The 19,099-nt window shown below is 44.3% G+C and overlaps 1 protein-coding gene across 2 annotated transcripts in view; it reads right to left on the minus strand.

Moving 5' to 3' along the window:
* Positions 1-9,238, minus strand: part of KIFAP3 (kinesin associated protein 3) — a 71,897-nt gene extending 62,659 nt beyond the window's left edge. For both annotated transcript variants that reach the window (XM_032192006.1, XM_032192007.1), the window contains exons 1-6: positions 9,122-9,238; positions 4,276-4,407; positions 3,361-3,515; positions 2,112-2,167; positions 1,481-1,622; positions 7-106 (exon numbers count right to left, since the gene is read on the minus strand). In XM_032192006.1, coding sequence (XP_032047897.1) covers positions 7-106; positions 1,481-1,622; positions 2,112-2,167; positions 3,361-3,515; positions 4,276-4,407; positions 9,122-9,153 — 617 coding nt within the window. In that variant the 5' untranslated portion in view covers positions 9,154-9,238. The remainder of the gene's footprint in view (positions 1-6; positions 107-1,480; positions 1,623-2,111; positions 2,168-3,360; positions 3,516-4,275; positions 4,408-9,121) is intronic.
* Between the last annotated feature and the right edge of the window lie 9,861 nt (positions 9,239-19,099).

The raw sequence follows: 19,099 nt of genomic DNA on the forward strand, positions 1-19,099 counted from the left end.
ACTTACCTTGAAAAACAGAAGAAAATATAAATTATATTAGTAGCAAGTTCCACGCTTTGTTTCCAATCTTCCCTCAGCACTCTAGCCAGTGCACCCAGGGCAGTTTCTGAAGGAAAACAAGATTTAGATGAGCATTAGCATTTCAGCTCCCTCCTTTTATCTCATAGGACAGAATCTGAATACACTCTATTCTACATCTATCATTTTTAATGGATGATTTTCAGATCTATCTCACTTTAATGTGTAACACTGTTCAAAAATTCTTTTTGCACATAGTATTAACATAAAGAGTACCCTGAGAAGCCATCCAGATACAAATCCTAAGAGGAGGTGACACGCAAGGATACTGCAACCAAACATTAGTCATCTTAAACCTGCTACTGACCCTAAGATGCCATTGCCTCTGCCACCCAGTATGTTCCATATTACACTGTGGCTCCTACTGACAACATCAACACATTCACTTCCAAATGCCCCTTAAACTCCACCTAAATCTATGACTACATTTTTTTCATCCATTACTTTCTATTTATGTACTCCCATTCCAATTCTTGGAATAATCTTACTTGCAGACACTGCAGAATGGGTAAAGCACATGCTGAAGTCATCACAAACTTGAGTAACGAGGAGGCAGAAGGATCAATAAAATATATAAAGGATGGAAGGAAAAAAGGACTATATTAACAGGACACCTTCCCTTTGGAAGTCTGTTTTGGATTGTGCTTATCTTTTGTTTGTCTGACTTTCCTTTACACATTATAAGAGCTTTTTTTGCACCTTTGTGGAAAGGAGGCAACAGGAAATTTGTGTATGCACAGGTACACGTGTATTTACAAACACATCAGGTGCTCTGCCATGCACATTTTGAGAGCTGCTTCAGTGTGGAATACATATGCAGACATAATGACACTAATGTCAGTGTCTTATCATGAATTCCATTATGATTTTAAAATGGATCCATCTTAAACAAAAGGAGTACACTAAATAGTGAAGTAAGTGGGTGATGCATCCACATCCAGTTGATTAATTTTCTTGGAAACTCAACAGCTATAATTATGTCAGACTGCAGATCTCATTTTAAAAACGTTTAATCTCCAGTCTGATCTTCAGGGTACTACTCTTTTGTTTGTCTGTTTCCAGCACCAGTGCCAACCTAAGGTAAAAAAATAACTAGGATCTATATAATAAAATAACTAGGAAAAAACAGATGACACCTGTTGAGACTTGGAGGATTTCTGGTCTAGAGCCACCTAAGAATAACCTAAAATGCATCCATTTGTACAGAGATCTAACTGAAGTTTGACAGTCAGTTTATTATGAAATAAAAGTCAGTCTAGCATATTACTGAGGACAGGCATAAAGCATAACTACAGTATATAGCAAACTAAGAAAACCTTAAATGAAAGGTGAACTGCTTTTCCCCTCAAGATATCACCACAAAAATAGCACAGCATTAAGAAAAGTTTAAATCCCTTGTTACCATTGATAAGCAGCTCTTCCAGATTATCAGGATTCCTAGCCAGCTGCAAGATGAGGGCAGAGCCGCGCACCTTGTCGGGAATGTCCTCGTACAGTAACTCAATGTACTCATCCATGTCATTGATATTGGCAACTTCATCAATCTGAAAGCAGTCATAAGGAACAGTTTTGCAGATAAAGAGATGTCAATTCGACACGATTGATCACAATGTTTTTCAGTCACAAGACAAAAGAGCGCACAGCTTTGAGTTAAGACGTTTGGAAAAAACAAAATGAGAAGAAAAAAAAAAACACATCCAGAATCACTGCCAATGAACACCAGGAAATCTGAGAAGATTTAATTACAAAAAAACAAAGGATGCTCAGACATGACTCCCTGCATCCTGTCCCATGTTCCAGACCTCACTTGCTGTCCTGCTGTGTGCTACAGTTGGAGGGGGAAGTAGGCAAGTCAAATATTTTACCCTTTATGGAGATGATTTTTATTCCATTGTGCAATATTTCTAAACCAAGTTCTTTGTTCAAAAAAACAAAAAACAAAAAAATAGCATTAAGCTTTTCTCCTCCCCACTTATATAACCACTTGTTAGTAAATGTTTTTTTTCCATTTCTCATCTAACACCAATATTTACCTCCATGCCTTCAAATGGGGGCGGATCTTTTGGCTTACTGGATTTCTCTTTCTTTTCTATAATGAAAAGACATGGTTGCAGTTAACTTAGACATATTCACAGGCCAAAACGTACTATTCCTACGGTATACATTCTGGTAAAATCAAGGTCAAAGTTCTCTTGCGTCCAGCTGACCCGTCAGACCAACACTGCAGGGTGTGTCAGGTTTCTGAAACTAACCAGCCCATAGGGAACGAAATAAACCCTCGGATGCCTTCGACTCCTCAGGCTAAAGGACCAGTTACAGCCCAGTTAGCTGGGCAGAGAAAGGGCAATAAGCCCTATTGCAAGTTCAGAGCAACTAAACTCACTTCCACACCTTAAAAGCTTTGATTCTGCTTGCACACTGTGGCAAAACTGCCCCGTGATACACCATGACACGTATACATGCAATAAAAGAGGGCAAAACGCCTGAAGCAATCAGAAAGCGTGTAAGTAACATTAATCTTCATTTTCAACTCATTCCATGGAGTTGAAAGTTCTCAAGTTCTACTTGAGAACAGACCTTACCATTTCATGACTGCAAGAAACCTTGCTGCCCATAGCCAAGATAACGCACAATCAGATGCTGAGCATGAAATCGTCCCTTGAGCAGAACATTTATCTTAAACTTAAGGCACTCAGGATGACCACCAAGATACTTCAGCATCAGAGCACAAAATTACTTTGCTTGGTAATTTGTTCACCAGGAACTTAAGAAGTTCAGACACAAGTATTACCCCAAGCTGCTACACCGTACCAAAGGTCATCAGGCTGTGAAACTCCTCACCCCACCTTTACAGACTGTGTGAATTCCGCCAAGGAACACTATCCCTGCTCTTACACCAGGTGATGACTGAGATCTCTTTAGGAAGATCTTCCTAACAGTCTTTGATGTCATTGCAAGGGCAGATGCAACATGAAGAGGCTGCACCGAACAGTGGAATTTGTACCTCTCAAGTCTTGCTAAAGCACAGGGCAGCCAGCAATAAACACCAATACTAAGTTTAACCAAAAAGATATTTTCATTGGTCACATAACAGTTCCCCACACACACAGACCTCAATCCATGATTGTCATTGTTTCCAAGCGTGGTTATCTAGACATCTTCCCCATTCTCATCGCTGGAGAGCTTGTACATCAAGATGTCAGCTAGGGGAAGCCCCACGCTGCAGTGTTTCCAGCATTGAAGCAACCCAGTCCCAAGTTATTTTGTTCTTGAGTTATTTACCTTTTCCAGCTGAGGCATCTCTGCGATTCTGTAAATAGTACAACAGCTGTTCTACTTCTGCAAGCTTGGAGGGGTGAATGAGCTTGCATTCTTCAACCACCTTTCGAGCCAGGGAAGCGATGTCTGTGTTTGCATTAAGACTCTTTAGCCGAATGCTGCAACAGAGTCAGACAGGTCTCTCCTCAGTTTTAAGATATTCGTGCCCTAAAGTCCTTTGATTTAAGCTTACACAGTCAAGGATTTGTTGAGGCAGAAATAATCCAGATACCTCCAATATCTGTGCCGTGGCTTACGCAGGTAACGTGAAAGCAGCAGCTCTCTACAGTCCTAAAGGGTAGGTAGCTGTCAAACAGATTTGACAGAGTACCAATGTCCATCAGCTGACAAGCAGCAACACTTGCAGCTTAGAAATAAATATTGCGGTAGTTCTCTGAATTTTTTCAATTGGGAATATTTTAACACTCAAAAGAAAAACACCAAATCTAAAATGCAGATACAACAACAAAATCAGTAGCAGTGGTGACGGACTGAAGGAATAGGAGATATGCAGGCTAATAGCTAGAGCATAAGGCTGCCAAAAGGTTCAGCAGCATTGCATGCTCCAACGTTAGCCATCACTTGAGTAGGAGCCAAACATTTCACTTTTCTGTACCTCAAGTTTCCAGCATGTAGAATGGGAATAATCACTTTTATTTACAAAACACCTTAAAGTACACAGATGAAAAACAGTTGACAACATGGTTTAGATGTCAACTCTCCCAGGCACGTTACTTCATAACTTCTAAACCCTCTGTTAATCTAGCGCTAAGTTCTATAAAGATTAAAACCTGTTATATCTTACAGGCTGGTGATACTCTGAGTTACTGAATTTATGGCTTGTAAAACCAGATAAGTTATCAGAACTTATGACCTTACATTTTCTGGCATTCTTTGCGCTCCCCCAGCATGGGGTCTCCCATCTCTCCCAGAATTGTTGCTTCCACTTCATAGTGAACAATGAGGGCTTTCTCAGATGGATGCACATCTATGTTGCCTCCTTTTACTTTCCTGCCACAAGGAGGAAAATAAATAAATTACTGATCAACTGAAAGCTTCAAAGAACATGCCAGAACATATATCGTTAACAACGACCTGTTTCCAGTTCTATTAATATCCTTAACCCAAGCACTGCTCTCCTTCCACACCATATTTCTTCATTTCAGACAGCTGTACCATAGTTCTTCTCAAGCTCTGCCTCTAGCATGTACAGAAACACCCAAATCATCGGCCATTCTTAGCCATGAAAGTCAAACACGGAAGAAAGAGGATTAATCTTTAATTAAGTCTCACAGCTCTCTTAAGGAACCACAATAAGGAAAAAGATGTACTTCACAGGGAAAGTGAATTACCCAGCTGATTCCCTCACCAGTATTGCAAAATCTCCTGCTAATGGCATCGATCTAGTGGGACAAGTACCGCTGCTTATAAAGGAGATTTTTTGCCCAAAGACTGTACTGGTAGGCATAGCTAAATCTTGACATTTCTAATTATTTGTAATTGATTTTTAATTCCAAATTCACTATTCTCTCCTGAAGCACGGACATCTTCACCTCGCTGTGCTTGCTGCCAGGTTTAGGCAATTACCAGATCAGCAGCTGGCATCAATATGTACAAATCAAGCACGGGTGCCTGCTTTACTACAGCTACAGGCACTTGGGAAAAGCCAGCTGGGTTTGTCACTGCCAAAAGCGCCTGTGCTGCTTGCTTCTTTGTGCCAGCAACTCTGGTCACACAGCTACAAGGGCCACATTTGGCTACATTTTCAACTGATGGCAGAGCCTCACCCAGAGAAAATAGTTACCTGTCTTTAACCCGACACTTGCCTTTCCCCCTAGGTACTGCCAATAAAGTACATACAGCTACACCACAAACCAAGCTGCTAAAGTACTGCAGGTAAAACAAAAAATCCTAACGTGTTTGGGTTTTGTTTTTAAATCAGGTCATGGCAGTAAAGAGATTTACAGGTGGCTGTCTTCACAAATATCATCATAAGAGAGGTGTCAGCCAGCTGTGGCACAGGGTTGATTAGATCAAAGGAAACTTCTTAAGCCTCATAGAGCTAGAAAAATTAGGAAATCTGGATGCAGCCTTTGGTGTAACCACTCTCTATACAAATTGTCTGGAACACGTGCCTCCATCCACTCAGCTGCTATGGTGTCTGCTTTCCCTTCTGCAGAGATGCAACTGCAAAAAGTACCTTTTTCTTAAGATTTGTTAATCTTAAGAGAAGATTTGTTAATCTTAAGAAAAGATTAATCTTAAGCTGCCCAAATAACCCCACAAACCACAGAAATGACTGGGAAATACAGAGTCTAGTTCAACTACAAGCCTTAAAGGCTTAAAGCTACAGGGCAAACAAATATAGCTCGCTGCTAAAGAGCAACATCCTCCTTGATGAGACCATAGCCAAACTCCATTTAACACTTAACATTTTTGAAGATACTTTTTTTTTTTTTTCCCTTTAACTGTGCTCTGAAGCAGATACTTCATGTCAGTCTGTTCTCATACAAAAGCCTCAAAAGGTGCAGCCTTGCAAGGCAGACAGTTTACGGGAAATCTATTTCAAAAGAAAGCAGCTTTCTCTCCTTACAGCCAAAAATATTTCCCCCATATTTATACCTACCAGGAGATCCTAGCCACAAAACAATCCTCTTGATGGTCAAACCCCTGTTAAGTGCTTGCTCATTTTTACACATAGAAGAAAGGGATCGGTGGAAGACAAACGGCCCTAAAGGAGCTGAGTATAGTTTTACAAGAACTAAGCTGAACTAACAACTCATCACTGAGAAAAGGGATTTGATCTTCCCATCATCTCCCTGCTCCTGGCAGTCACCTTGGTTCAGCATGAATGATCATCAAATCCTTCCACAGCCACTTGCAGCATTCCAACAGAAAACTTGTTTTATTTGGGGCACAGGGAGTTTTTCCATTTTTACTCAACTAAAGTGCTCTGTAGAAAGGGAATAACACTTCCTAGCTACAAGCAGCAATAATAAGGAAGCCCTGAGACCTCCTTTTGGCAGCAGTAAACCACTGATGAGCTTAGCAACAGCAGAACCTCGGCCTAAGACTGCTTAAACAGTTATAGTATTTCCTGTGTTTTTTCCTCTTACGAGGGACAGATGGGTAAGCTGGTGAACTTACAGCTGCAGAGATTTTCTGTCCTCTCGTCCTGACAACCACCCTCGCTGTCTGAGCTACTTCCTGGCTAAGTGATTCACAAATCAATTCACATCTAACCTCCCCCTCTGAACAACCTTCCCTTGTGAACTGCCTGGAGACCTACGCTGAAGTGCACCAGGCTGCCGCTAAACCTGTGTTCTGTTTGGAGATCGCTGCATTCAGACTGCCAGCATCATCCAAAAAAAAAAAAAAAATCTGATTTAAAGAACTCCCCCAATCAACGAACATCTACTTTACTGATTTTTCTATCCATCTTCAGTTTGTAAGCATCCAGTAATTTCATAAAGCATTTAAACATACAGACATGCTCGCAGCTGGTAGAAGCAGCAATGCACTGGGGAACTCCTGCACGCATCAGCCTGTCCTCCCCCTTCACTGCCTGCTTTGTCAACAAGAATCCCACTCTATTAAAGGTTTAAAAGAGGAAGGCCTTTGCTACAGACAAAAGCTGTGCCAGCTGAGCTCACATAGCCATAGCCGGTGTGTGAATGCCCTTTATCGACTAATTCCTTCAGGGGGAAAAAGCAAAACCAAGCTATCCTAATTAGAAGTGGCACAACTCGCACACGTGGATAAGGCTGAAAATCCAATAACAGATCCTAGCGAGTCTGATGGTGGAAGGGGGGCTGCTCATGCAGGACGACAAAGGGAAACAGAGCCCAGAGAAACTCCGGACTTGCACACAAGCCTAGTCATGTTAAACAGCACTTCAGCTGTTTTTTGGATTGCTCTCCAAAAAGAGAAATAACGATGCTTGTCGCAGTGGTAGCTACATAAAGAAGATTCCTGCAAGGTCACATAAGATGGCACAAACAGAATATGCACGGTAGCTATGGGTACTGCTGTGACACTGCAGCTATTTCTGTACAGGCAGCCCTTTGAATTGTACCTGTTATCACATTTATATGCCAGAATGTCACGTAACATCATCTAATGTTCATCAAAGAATATCAGGAGTTTTTTCCACTATTTCTGATTAAACATCTTAATATGTGGCACACTGGAGGAAAAAAGCAAAACCCAGACAGCCTAACAGCAACTTCTACAAATGCTACTGACTGCCATGGGAAGGAAAAGGAAGATTCCAGGAACTCCACAGAATTCAAAGTGTGATGGGTCAAATCACCCACATGGTGAGAGAAAGTGACACTGTTCACACATCAAGTCTAAAAGAGGCTTTGGTGGCCTGATATCTTGTGGGGTTGCTCGCTAGTACTTTTGCTCTGAAACAACTGATAGAGATCTCATGTTCACCTAATTGGACGCCTAATTGTAGGCTGACTAGCCTCACTGCCAAAGAGAGGAAGGCGCCATTCATCCATCACATCCCTAACATCAGGTGCTGATCACCCGCTGTAGATGCCGTGGTGACCCTTCAAGAACATCTTTCCACCCACTCTCTCTTCTTAGCCATGCTGTCCCCATTGAACCTTCCTCCTCCTCCACGACCCATCCCTTGCTATTCCTTACTCTCAATTCTCTGTATGTCACTTTGCCATCTTCAAGCCCCGACTCACCCTCTGCTTCCCCTCCTCCCGACACAACCTGCCCCACAGCCACTACCACCCACCTCCAACAATCCCCATCCCACCCTTTTATCCCTCACCTTGTCACCCCAGCCTTTCCTCCCTCCTTCTACATGGACTCATACCACAATTCACTTTTCACAATACTCATCCTCCCACCCTCAGTTTACCATCCCAAAACTCTTGTTTTCCCCCTTATTACCTGATGTTATTACCTCAATCTGCCATGCCGTGCTCTAACATCTCCTCCAAACCAGTTTACCTCCCCGTTGCAACCTGAACGTGCCCTTGCTGCCCAACATCCCCTCCTTCGCCTGCATCCCCAATTCCCCACCATAATCACCTGCCCCATCCCAACCCCTACAAACCTCCCTGCTCATCTCCTAAAAGCATCCACTCATCTCTGTGCTTCAACCCAAACACACACCAGTGACACCACGGTCATCCTGAAGCAGGGCATCTCTCCAAAATACAGCCTTCCTCCAGCCAGCGTGCCGCCCATCCCAAAATCACCTCACAACCTTCACTCCCCCCTAACCAGTCCCCACCAAGCATCACCCCCCAGCTTTCCCCAAACCCCTCAGCTCCCCTTCCCAACCCATTCACCCACCCCATCACCCCAAAACCTCCTGCCCGCCTTCCTCCCCACCCCACAACCTCCACCCACCTCCCAAACCCCCTCCATCCCCAAAACCTCCCCTCCCAGATCGCTCACCCCCACACACACAACCCCCCTCCCCTCCTTCTCACCCCCAGCAGCCCCCCGACCCTTTTCCCAGCTCCCACCCCCCACACAACCCACTTTCACCCTCCACAGCCTCACCCCTCACCCCAACCCCACACCTCACCCCTTTCTCCCTCCTCCCCCCCCATACCCCACCTCAGGGACACCAGGTCAACCCCCGCCGCGCCTCAGCCCCGCGGCCGCGCCTCAGCCGCCCCCTCCCCGCCGCACCCCGCTCCCCTCAGCCTCCACCCGCCGGTGCCGGTGTCCCCGTCCCCATCCCGGTTACCTCTTGAGGTACCGGGCGTCCTCGCCCTGCATGGCGGCGGGGGGGAGGCCGGGGCCGGGCGCGGCCCCTCAGCGGTGCTGTTACCAGGGTGAGCGGCAGCCCCGCCCCGCCGCCCCTCAGCGCGCAGGCGCCGCTGCCTCAGCCCGGGGCGCCCGAACGCGCATGCGGGCGGCGGGGCCTCGGCTGCGCCCGTGAGGCGGGCGCGGAGCCCCCCTGAGGGCGTGAGATGGCTGCTGGCTCCCTGCCTTGTTCAGGGCTGGCCCTTGTGTCCCCTCCTGTCCCCTTCTGTCCCCTCCTGTCCCCTCAGGGCACGGTGCAATGTGTGTTTGGTTCCCTCCAGCCTGCCCGGTGTGTTCCCAGCCGTTAGTTGCCCACCCGCTGCCTCAGGGTTTGCCCCCTCAAAGGGTTGACAAGATGGCGCCTTGAGGGGAGGCGAAGTGCTGGGGGTCTGGTGAGGTGAGAAGCAGAGAAATACAGAATTATTAACGTTGGAAAAGGCCTTCAAGGTCATCTGGTCCAACCATCACCCTACCACCAATGTCACCCGCTAAACTATGTCCCTCAACACCACACCCAACCTTAAACACCCCCAGCAATGGTGATGCCACCACCTCCCTGGGCAACCCATCCCAATGCCTGACTGCTCTTCTGAGAAGAAATTCCTTTAATTTCTTTAATTTCCAACCTGAACTTCCCCTGGCACAACTAGGGGCTATTCCCTCTAGTCCTAATGCTAATTATCTACAAGAAGATGCCGACCCCCAGCTCTCCACCCCTTCCTTTCAGAGAGCAGTGAGGTCTCCCCTGAGCCTCTTCCCCAGCCCAAACACCCCCAGTTCCCTCAGCCGCCCCTCACAGGACTTGTGCTCCAGGCCCTTCACCAGCTTTGTAGCCCTTCTCTGGACACGCTCCAGGGCCTCGATGTGCTTCTGGTAGTGAGGGGCCCAAAGCTGAACACAGCACTCAAGGTGCGGCCTCACCAGAGCTGAGTACAGGGGAACGACCACTTCCCTGGCCCTGCTGGCTGCACTATTCCTGACACAAGCCAGGACACCGCTAGCCTCCCTGGCCCCCTGGCACACTGCTGGCTCATGTTCAGGTGAGTATTGACCAACACCCCCAGATCCTTTTCCTCTGCACAGCTTTCCAGTCACTCTGTTAGGGCACAGGTCCTCAAACAGTGATGGAGTCAAGCAGCAAGCCTGCCCTTGCAGGGTGATACCGCTGCTATTGCGGTGTTACTACATCGCTCCATACCGCCATATACATAATTATGTACATACGTATGCTTGTACACACAAATAATCACTCAGAGGGTGGTGAAGCACTGGAACAGGTTGCAAAGAGAAACTGTGAATGCCCCATCCCTGGAAGTGCCCCAGACCAGGCTGGATGGGACTCTGGAAAACATAACTGATATTTTTTTTTCTTTTCTCAAGATGTGGACAGATGTAACCAGATATACAGAATATGCTCTGTGACATAGAAGCAACACCTGCTGTAGGAACAGCACCTGTCCTGTCTCATGGTAGGTTTGTTTTGTTTTGTTTTGTTTTTTCCTACTTGTTCTCTCAGTTTAAACAGATTCATCATGGTGCTAAGCCAGATTGATACTAAGCCTGATTTTGAAGTTAACAAAGAAGTTTCCACTTTCTTCAATGAGCTTTATTTATGTGGGCCTTTGTTATAACAAGGCTGCATACAGAGAATGGCTGGGGTTCTGATTGCTTTAAAGTTTTATTGAATCCTGTCCAGTTACTTCAGCATCATAATGAAAAAGAATCAAATAAAATAACCAACATTGCTTTTGTATAGAAAAAATATTAAAATATAATAGATTAGTTTTTATCTTGAGAAATTAAGAAACCAACCCTGAGGTTTGTAGTCTCTCCCTGAAAGATGGTATCTTCCTCAGTAAAAGAATATACGTGGGTTTCAAGGGGAAAATGGTGAATGCAGGACGTTTACCTAGGCCTTGCAAAAATGAACTATGTATAAACTTCTGTAATGCCTTTTATAAGCAGAAATAAAGTACAGCAATCTGAAAGGATGACTTTAAGAGTAAATATTTTAAGTGATTAGGCTCTGCAACTCAGTGGGGGATACAGATGATGTTGATCTGATGTGCTGTCACATAGTAAGTGATTGAGGCATGAAGGTAATAAGCCTTGCACTTAAAGTTTATATTAAAAGGAAGAAATGAGATGAGGCAAAGTAAAATTTGATATGCAAAGAGAAAGTCTGGCTTAACTCTTCTTGATTGAATGAATCTTGGGACATAGATCAAGATGATTCTCAAGTGGCTTTTTGATCAGCAGTGACAGGACCATCTACACAAGAGAAGGGCATTTTCAATAAAGCACATGATCATGCTGGTAAATACTAGGTGCTGTTGTTATCCTTGAAAGTGAGACTTGACTGAAATGAGAACAAGAGTCTCTGGAGAGCTTGATTTGTATTTTTTACAATATCTAGTTTGACACTGACCTAAGTAAATACATCAATTTGCGGCTAACTTAGCCAGTGGGGAAAATTAGCTGTAGATTTTCATTGTTTTAGATGTAAAAAGAAAATTTTAAACATGTGAAAAGAAACAGATCTCTTCATAGAGAAGCAGAGCTTTCTTTTAACTAGACACTATAGGTCAAAGGGTATGCTGTTTTTTCCCTTGGTTTATTCAAATCAGAATTGCTCACTTCCGTGAAAGCGACTTCATTTGGTGGCCTTGCACTCTTGCATACTTGGCTGAGCAAGTATATCCAGCTGGTCGTAAATTGACCCTCAGCCATCTTGTGCCTCAATGCTCCTCAGCAGCAGGAGTGTTATAAACTCTGTGTACACACCTCTGCAAGCCTGCGGGGCAGGAATGCAGTACCCAAGTTCAGCCACAGCTGATGATGTGGAATAGCAACCATCTATGTAGACTTTCAGTGCCTGACTTGAAATGTGAGGGTTGCTACTTATGGAAAAAATACCAGTTTACTCAGGTCCTAAGCAAGGCTGACCTCAGAAGTGTTGGAATATATAAAATGTACCACGATGATGCTACATTACCTTTTTTTCCCTCAGTGGATCAACCCTTTAAGAGGGAATTTTGCTGCGAGGCACACAAAACAGAAGAGTGAGTTGTATATTTTCAGTATGTTCTCTAAACGGTACACTAGAACTTGTGCATCTCATTTATGCTTATTTTCTCACACCCTGAAATGCAGTAACCCTATACAAAGAGCCAATAATGTGCTTTCAGTTTGGGTTCATTTTAATTAGACCGAGGAAAACACAAAAAGATGAAATATAAAATTGACCACATAGTAATGAGCAGGTTGCCTCTCTCTGCTGATACCGTCTCGGGGACCTCGGTGATGATGATGCAGATTTCTTATGCAAAATCCTGGTTCCACTAAAGTCAACGAGAATTTTTCCATTGACCCCAAGGGGGACAGAATTTCACCTCTTAACGTTTATTAGATGCAGCAGGCAGAAAGCAGACTCAGAGCTATAAAGGCCACGACATTTTATGGTTCTGACTCTGCAACCACTCAAGCACATGCTTAATTTTGCCACAGTAATAAAGTTAAGTGCCAGCTTAAGTGTTTGCAAGAAGGGGTCTCCTTTACACTTGAACAAGCCTATGTTTGATCATAAATCAGGAATTCCCCCTCTTCTTCATCCCTCCCTTCCAAAAGAAAAGGATTCTGCATGTGATCATCAAATTCTTTGCAGAAAAAAATGCCTTAAAAAAAAAAAAAAGACAAAGGAAGAGTAAGGAGTAGGTACTTTACCTGAAGTGGTGTTGCTTTAGTGTCGTTTGACATGAAACAAGTTACTCATTCAAACAGATTCAAAAGAGAAACCGTATACTAAAAATGTCTCAGGCAATGTCTGTTTTCTTAGACAAAAGCGAAGATTTTGCAAAGCACTTTACATGCAAAATCTTTTCCATTATCTTCAATTTCCAGTGCTTCAGCTGAAGGGAAGAATAGATAAGGACGACTTCATGTTGTTAAGGGGATGAAGTATTCCTTCTGCTTGGCACTGGTACGCTGGTCTTGATGCAGGTATCACTGAGTAGGGATCTTTGATGTGTATTAGTACTGAAGGGCCAACTAGATGGTCATGAAAGTCCCTTCTGGTTTTAAATGTAGAAAAGAGAACGTGGATGATGAGATCTACTTCTGGTGATGATCTCTACTTCTCTCTGATTTAGTGCAGTTGCCCCTTCACCCTACTTGCTCTTCCCAGAAGCATTTATGGCAGTGAGGCTGGAGTGGGAACTGGAAAAATGTATGCAACAAAGCCACTTGTAAAAACTTACATGATAGTCAGCTGGGAGATGATATCAAGGAGTGAAGGCTCATCATGCACAGAAGCATCTCCCTCAGACTTAGGAGAGCCTAAAGTCTGTACTTGCTTGCTGCCTACATCCCACCTTGTACTCTTACCTGTGCCATCAGCTCTGGGTGGAATGATGTTACCTGAGTGACCTGAAATCTTTCTCCTGTGGAGCTTCCCAAAATGTCTGTGACAACAGTGGATATTATTTGCCAGCAACTTGAGCTCTTGAGTGTTTTTTGTTCCAGGTGCTGTCCTTGTCAGCTGAGCACAGGGACAGCAGACTGTGAAACCCAGTGAGGGAAGAGAGTAGAGTGTATGGGGAGCTTAGAAGAGACTGCTTGTGTCAGAAGAAGGTGGTGATTGCCTTAAAAACAAGGCATATGAGGAGCAACAGAAGGCAGGAGAGGAGGAAGGGAACACAGGGTCAGGAAAATTTCTTCAGCATCGCAGCTGCAGTTTCCAGGAGACTGGAAAGCACTGGAGGAAGGGGGATCAGGCCCTGCTCCAGACAGCCATGGGTAAGAAAATATGAGAGCCCAGGAGCTGAGCTCTGGGAATGACTATTTCTCATGAGCTTCTGGGTTACAATAATGGAAGTTTTACAGTGCTGTTGAGCTGTGTGTTGAAAAAACAATCCTTCAGCTTTCAACTAATTTACTTACCATCTGTGAGCTGTTTAGGTAATTCCCCTTGTTTAGCTTTCACTGTTTAATTTCTCTATGTATGCCCTTTCTTCATTACACCTCCTGCATGTGCATCTGTATGGGCAAAAAGTAGTACATAGGTGTGTAACTCAGGGGATGTTCTGTAGTACTGGAAAACACAATTGTCACTGATGTGCCTTGTGGGCAGAAAGGGGTAATGCCACATTACTGTAGCCCATCCACAGACTGTAGTCATTTTGCTTTGTGGACCCGTGGTCTGTTTTTAACACCAGCAGGCTTTAGACAAACAGAGAAAGTGCAAAATAAATAAAAAAAAGAGCTTTATCCAATGAAACTCCAACATTGGCTTTTGTATAAGTGTCTGAGTTTCATTTTTGTACAAAGCCCAATTTGCTGTTGGACTTCAGATTTCAAAGTTAACTTAATAAGCTTGTCCTTAGTTCACCCAGCTCAGGCTAAGTACTGCATCTGATATGATTCACAAGATTTCCCTGAAACCCAGGGGCATATCAGTTGTCATGGCAAGGCACAGCGAGGTGAGTTAATTACTAGCATTCCAACATATCCTGGCCTTTATTGGCTAATACTGAAGAATCCCAGAAGAAGGAAAGCACTGTAATTGTGCCAGATCCATCCTGTGTTTCCTATAGTTTCAGTCTTGAATTTTTTCATATATATTATATTGTCTCGATGCCAGTGCTCGTGATCTCTGAAATTAAAAGCATTCCTCATAAAGGGGATTACAAGATTAAAAATATTGCTCATAAAGAACTTGTTGATCCTCACTGGGAAGATGATAGATTTAGAAACATCAAATTACTGATGTCACCAAGTAAAATTAATTTAGGAGATAACAGTGCATTTTTTAAAGAAAAACTAGGGATGTGTTAGATTTACAAACTGTAAGAGCTTTCCTTCCCAGTAAGCTCGTTCTTCATTTATCATTTTATAATAAGAAAACCCCTTAAACTTAGTCTCATACAAATGTCACTCTCTAGCTTTCTTGCTAATCCAGAGGAAATATTATCCTAGTGGTCCCTGAGGTCCAATGTCTAGGTGTTGGATACATGATAAACTTACTTGAAGCTTTCTTAGTGAGATATAGTACTCTGGAGACAGCTGTGGATTTAATTTTTCAAGCTTTAGTACAACCTAACCCTTTAAAAATAAGATTTAAGTTTCCCTTGTCAGGTCACTTAAGAGTTTCTTCTTTTATTTTATTCTTTTTTTCCTCCTCTGCTACTTGCCCAGACTTCTAATCCCCAGCCTCTGGAGGAAGCATTAACCATCTCGAACTTTTCATGTCTTGATTATTTTTCAGTTCCGAAGGACAACACACACCCGTTTGGCTTTTGAGTGTTTCTAGTCTGCAAGCTCAGATAGAAAGGGTTCATGCAAAGCAAATAGTTTCCAGTCTTCATCATTTGTGTTTCTACTTTCAATTCTGAATGAAGGTGTCTTTTGCAGCCACTCCTCTTGGTAAGAGCTGTATTCATAGTCCCTGCAATCCATGTTCCTTTGAGTTTATGCTGCCCAGGCTTAATCTAGGGTTTTTTGCCCCTTGATAAGTACCACTTAGTCTTCAGAAACTACGTTTAATGTCCCAAGGCATGCACAGGATTTAACTGCGTAGTTCCTACTACTGTGAAATTCCATGCAACTCAAAGACGATTTAAGGATGAAGGTTATCCCAGCCAGCAATGTCACAGACACATTCTATCTGAAACGCAGAGGCTAATGTACTCATGATGCTTCTACTGATCCAGTACAAATGCTGCTTACAGCTCCTGCTGCCCTCTAATTTCCAGTTCCCTGGAACCACACCCTGTGGCTTCTGCCAAACCGTACCTTCTCAGGAGCTAAAGGTGGAAGACGCCTTTCAAGCTCACTGGTCAGACTCATTTCCTACAATCAACTTTTCTTTTTCCCTTTCAGCTTGTTTTCCTTTGGCTTCCTCAGGAAATGATTTTTATCCTGTGTTACCTATCCCTGCATTCATCGGGTCTCTTCTTCCTCCAACTAGTAACTTCTTGACATGTTGGTCAAGCATGTCACCATTGAAAGATGTGCACAGCGTCTGAAATTTCATTAAATTCCTTGAAGTCCGTGCAATCCAGCTGCCAGGTAGATGAGAGAGACCCATGATAGGAACTCCACTGAGGGAGAGCGAAGCAGAGTTCATCTGTTTGGCAGCAGCGAGGGGTCAGTCACTCCGCACACCAGCCAGACAACACAGATGAATGGGCTGGCCAAGCTGTCCCAGAGCAGCTCAGGGCTGGCCCCAGCACAGGCAGTCTCTAGTCCAGGATCCGTCTTTCACAACAGGTGGCAATGAGAGGAGGCATGGAGGTTATTTCAGGTAGAAGCAGTAAGTCAGAGGCATCGTGTGGCTCTGCAGCTCACAGAACAACACATTTTCCAGTCTAGCTTTAACTGGCCTAACAAGAAGGATGTTCTCCACTGGTGCTATGAAGTGTGCTGCCCTACCAGACCAGGGGAATGCCAATCTGACGTTTGCACTCCTAGCCAACAGCAGAGAGGGATCCAGACCAGAGCTCCTGATCTGAAGGCCTGGATCTTTACACCTCAGCCTCTCTGATAAGCCTGCTCCTTCTCTAGCAAATTGCGGAAGGTTAAATAACCTGCCTAACCCATGGCCTGCCCACATCACTTCTTTCTACAGATCTGTTGTTATCAGCTGCACCCTTTAGTTCCTCAGGTTGAAGTTTCTGTATTTTCGTGATGGAGTTTCTGTATTTTCATGATGTTCACACTCCACAGAAGGGCCGTCCCCTCCTGGCATCACCACCCTCATGTCCCATCACATCGCTAGGGTGTGCTCTGGTTTGCCCAGGATAGGAGCTTTCATGCCTGGGTATTTTAGGGGTTCACAAAAATGCAGTCTTGCTGTGAGGGAGCAGCTTGATCAGCCAAAGCACATTTCTCAGCTAGTGGATTTAGGCTGTTTCCCTAGACATTGCGGCCATTTGGCATTTGAGACCAGCTAACCAGGCGAGATGCTTTTTGGTCTGAGCAGATGGGTCAGTGTTAAGCCTTAGGTCGGAAGGATCCAACTGAGAAGGAAGTGGGAGAGGCGTGTTTTTCTGGCAGTGCTGTGTGCAGAAGGAGCTTTGATGGTGTGGTTTGCCATCTTTCTTTTGCTTTGGAATTGAAAATAAAGCCTCTCTGAGAGACCTTTTACCAAAGTGTTTCTGGCAGTTCTGTGCCAGCGCTGAAAGAAATTGTCTAGCTTATCTCCCACTTGCCCAGTTCTCCCACAGGCTTTTCTGGATTGTTTTTTTGTACTGTTTCCTGAGCGTGCAACATCCTCTTTATCCTGGCTTACCAAACCACTATACCCTCCGGTCACTCCTTAAAACTCCCTTCTCATGTGCAGTCCACAGTGGCTGAGACAGCCAGTCTCCAGACCTCCTTCCTCCTTGGTTAAAGAGCTGTGCCTGCATTCTTAAACGCAGAGCACTGGGGGATGTGAGCTGTGCACGCACACGTGGGGCTGCAGCTAACTTGATCCTGCATTTTCCAAACCCACAAGCCCTGCCACTCACCCAGAAGGAGGTTTTTGTTAGCTTTCACCTAGAGAAGGAGCTTTATCATGCACTCGAGCCAACAGAGGGCAATATATACAAAATGCAATATCGAGAAGAAATGCTTTTAAAAGATGACTCTGAGCAGCCCAGCCCTTACTGTATCTGGAGTCACATATCACAGTGAAAGGCGGCATTCCACGCTGGACCTAAAACCTTCTCAGGCTCCATCAATTAAACCACCACATATGGGGTGGAAGAGACTCAGCAAGGAACTCTCACTAGGGTTCAATGAAAACCAGATGTTGTGGGCACAGCTGTCATGCTTCTTATCAAGAACAACAGAGCAGCCCCCGCTGCAGTTTCGTCAGGAACCCTGCCCTTCCTTCCCTCCAGCTCCAGCACTACTGAGAGTCCCTAACCAGAACCAAATAAAAGCCTCCCAGCCAAAGCATGCAGGAGTCCTCCCCAAATATCGCTATTTGCGTTAGCACACTGTTTGTGGATCTCCAAATCAGGGCCCCACTGTGACTGTCGCTGTGCTTGAGACATCACGAGGCAGGCTCCCACTCCTACCTAAGACTGGCTTCGCTCGCTCCCTTAAAAACATAATTTAGTGTTGGCTCCAGAGCTAGAAGGATTTGAAGGCAAGAACTGCGTATTCCCTCCATAGGGATAAAGCTCTGGCCAATTTCATTTACATGAATTATAATGTCTTTACCCATAGGGCTCCCATGCTGCGTTTTGTTGCTTGAGATGGAATTCCAGATTGCTAAATTCCAATTGCATAAATGATAACAGATTGCTGCTGTGACTGTACCCGCGAAAGGGCACGGGAATTGTGCAGGATGTGCCCCGAAGGGCGTGAGTCATCCTGACCTACAGGCAGTGAACTCTGCTTTGGAAATGTGCTTCAAAGAGAGGATTTCTCATGAGAGATCAGAAGTCTTATCCCAGGGATTGGGTCTTTGCCCAAGGACCTGTTTTGCTCTGCATTTCCTTGTGTCCTTTTGCCGCAGAGTGATTTTGCGAGACTGACTGCTCTACTGGTGACAACAACATTATTATTGTTTGCACTTGTAAATGGTACACTGAAACCACATTTACCTAAATTTAATTACAAATAAACAAAGAAGTAGAAGGGAAGTAACCCTGCAAACAAAACAAAACATTTTGTTTGGCCTGACACAGGATTTTCTTATTCGTCTGAGACGAGAAATATTTCAGTTTCTCATCTACCCAAAACACTGTTTTTTCTCAATTCCATGCTCAACTGAAAAACTAATTATTTTCACAGCAATACGTCTGAAGATCGCTGAGTCTAATTGGACCCAGGAGTGGAGTTTAGGTGGGTGAGGATTGTGACTAAGAGTTCTGGACTTCAACAAGTCAGACAATTAGTTCATTCATTGTCACGTTGCTATTTCCCAGCT

Source organism: Aythya fuligula, chromosome 8, assembly GCF_009819795.1.
Source record: "Aythya fuligula isolate bAytFul2 chromosome 8, bAytFul2.pri, whole genome shotgun sequence".
NCBI classification, from domain to species: domain Eukaryota; kingdom Metazoa; phylum Chordata; class Aves; order Anseriformes; family Anatidae; genus Aythya; species Aythya fuligula.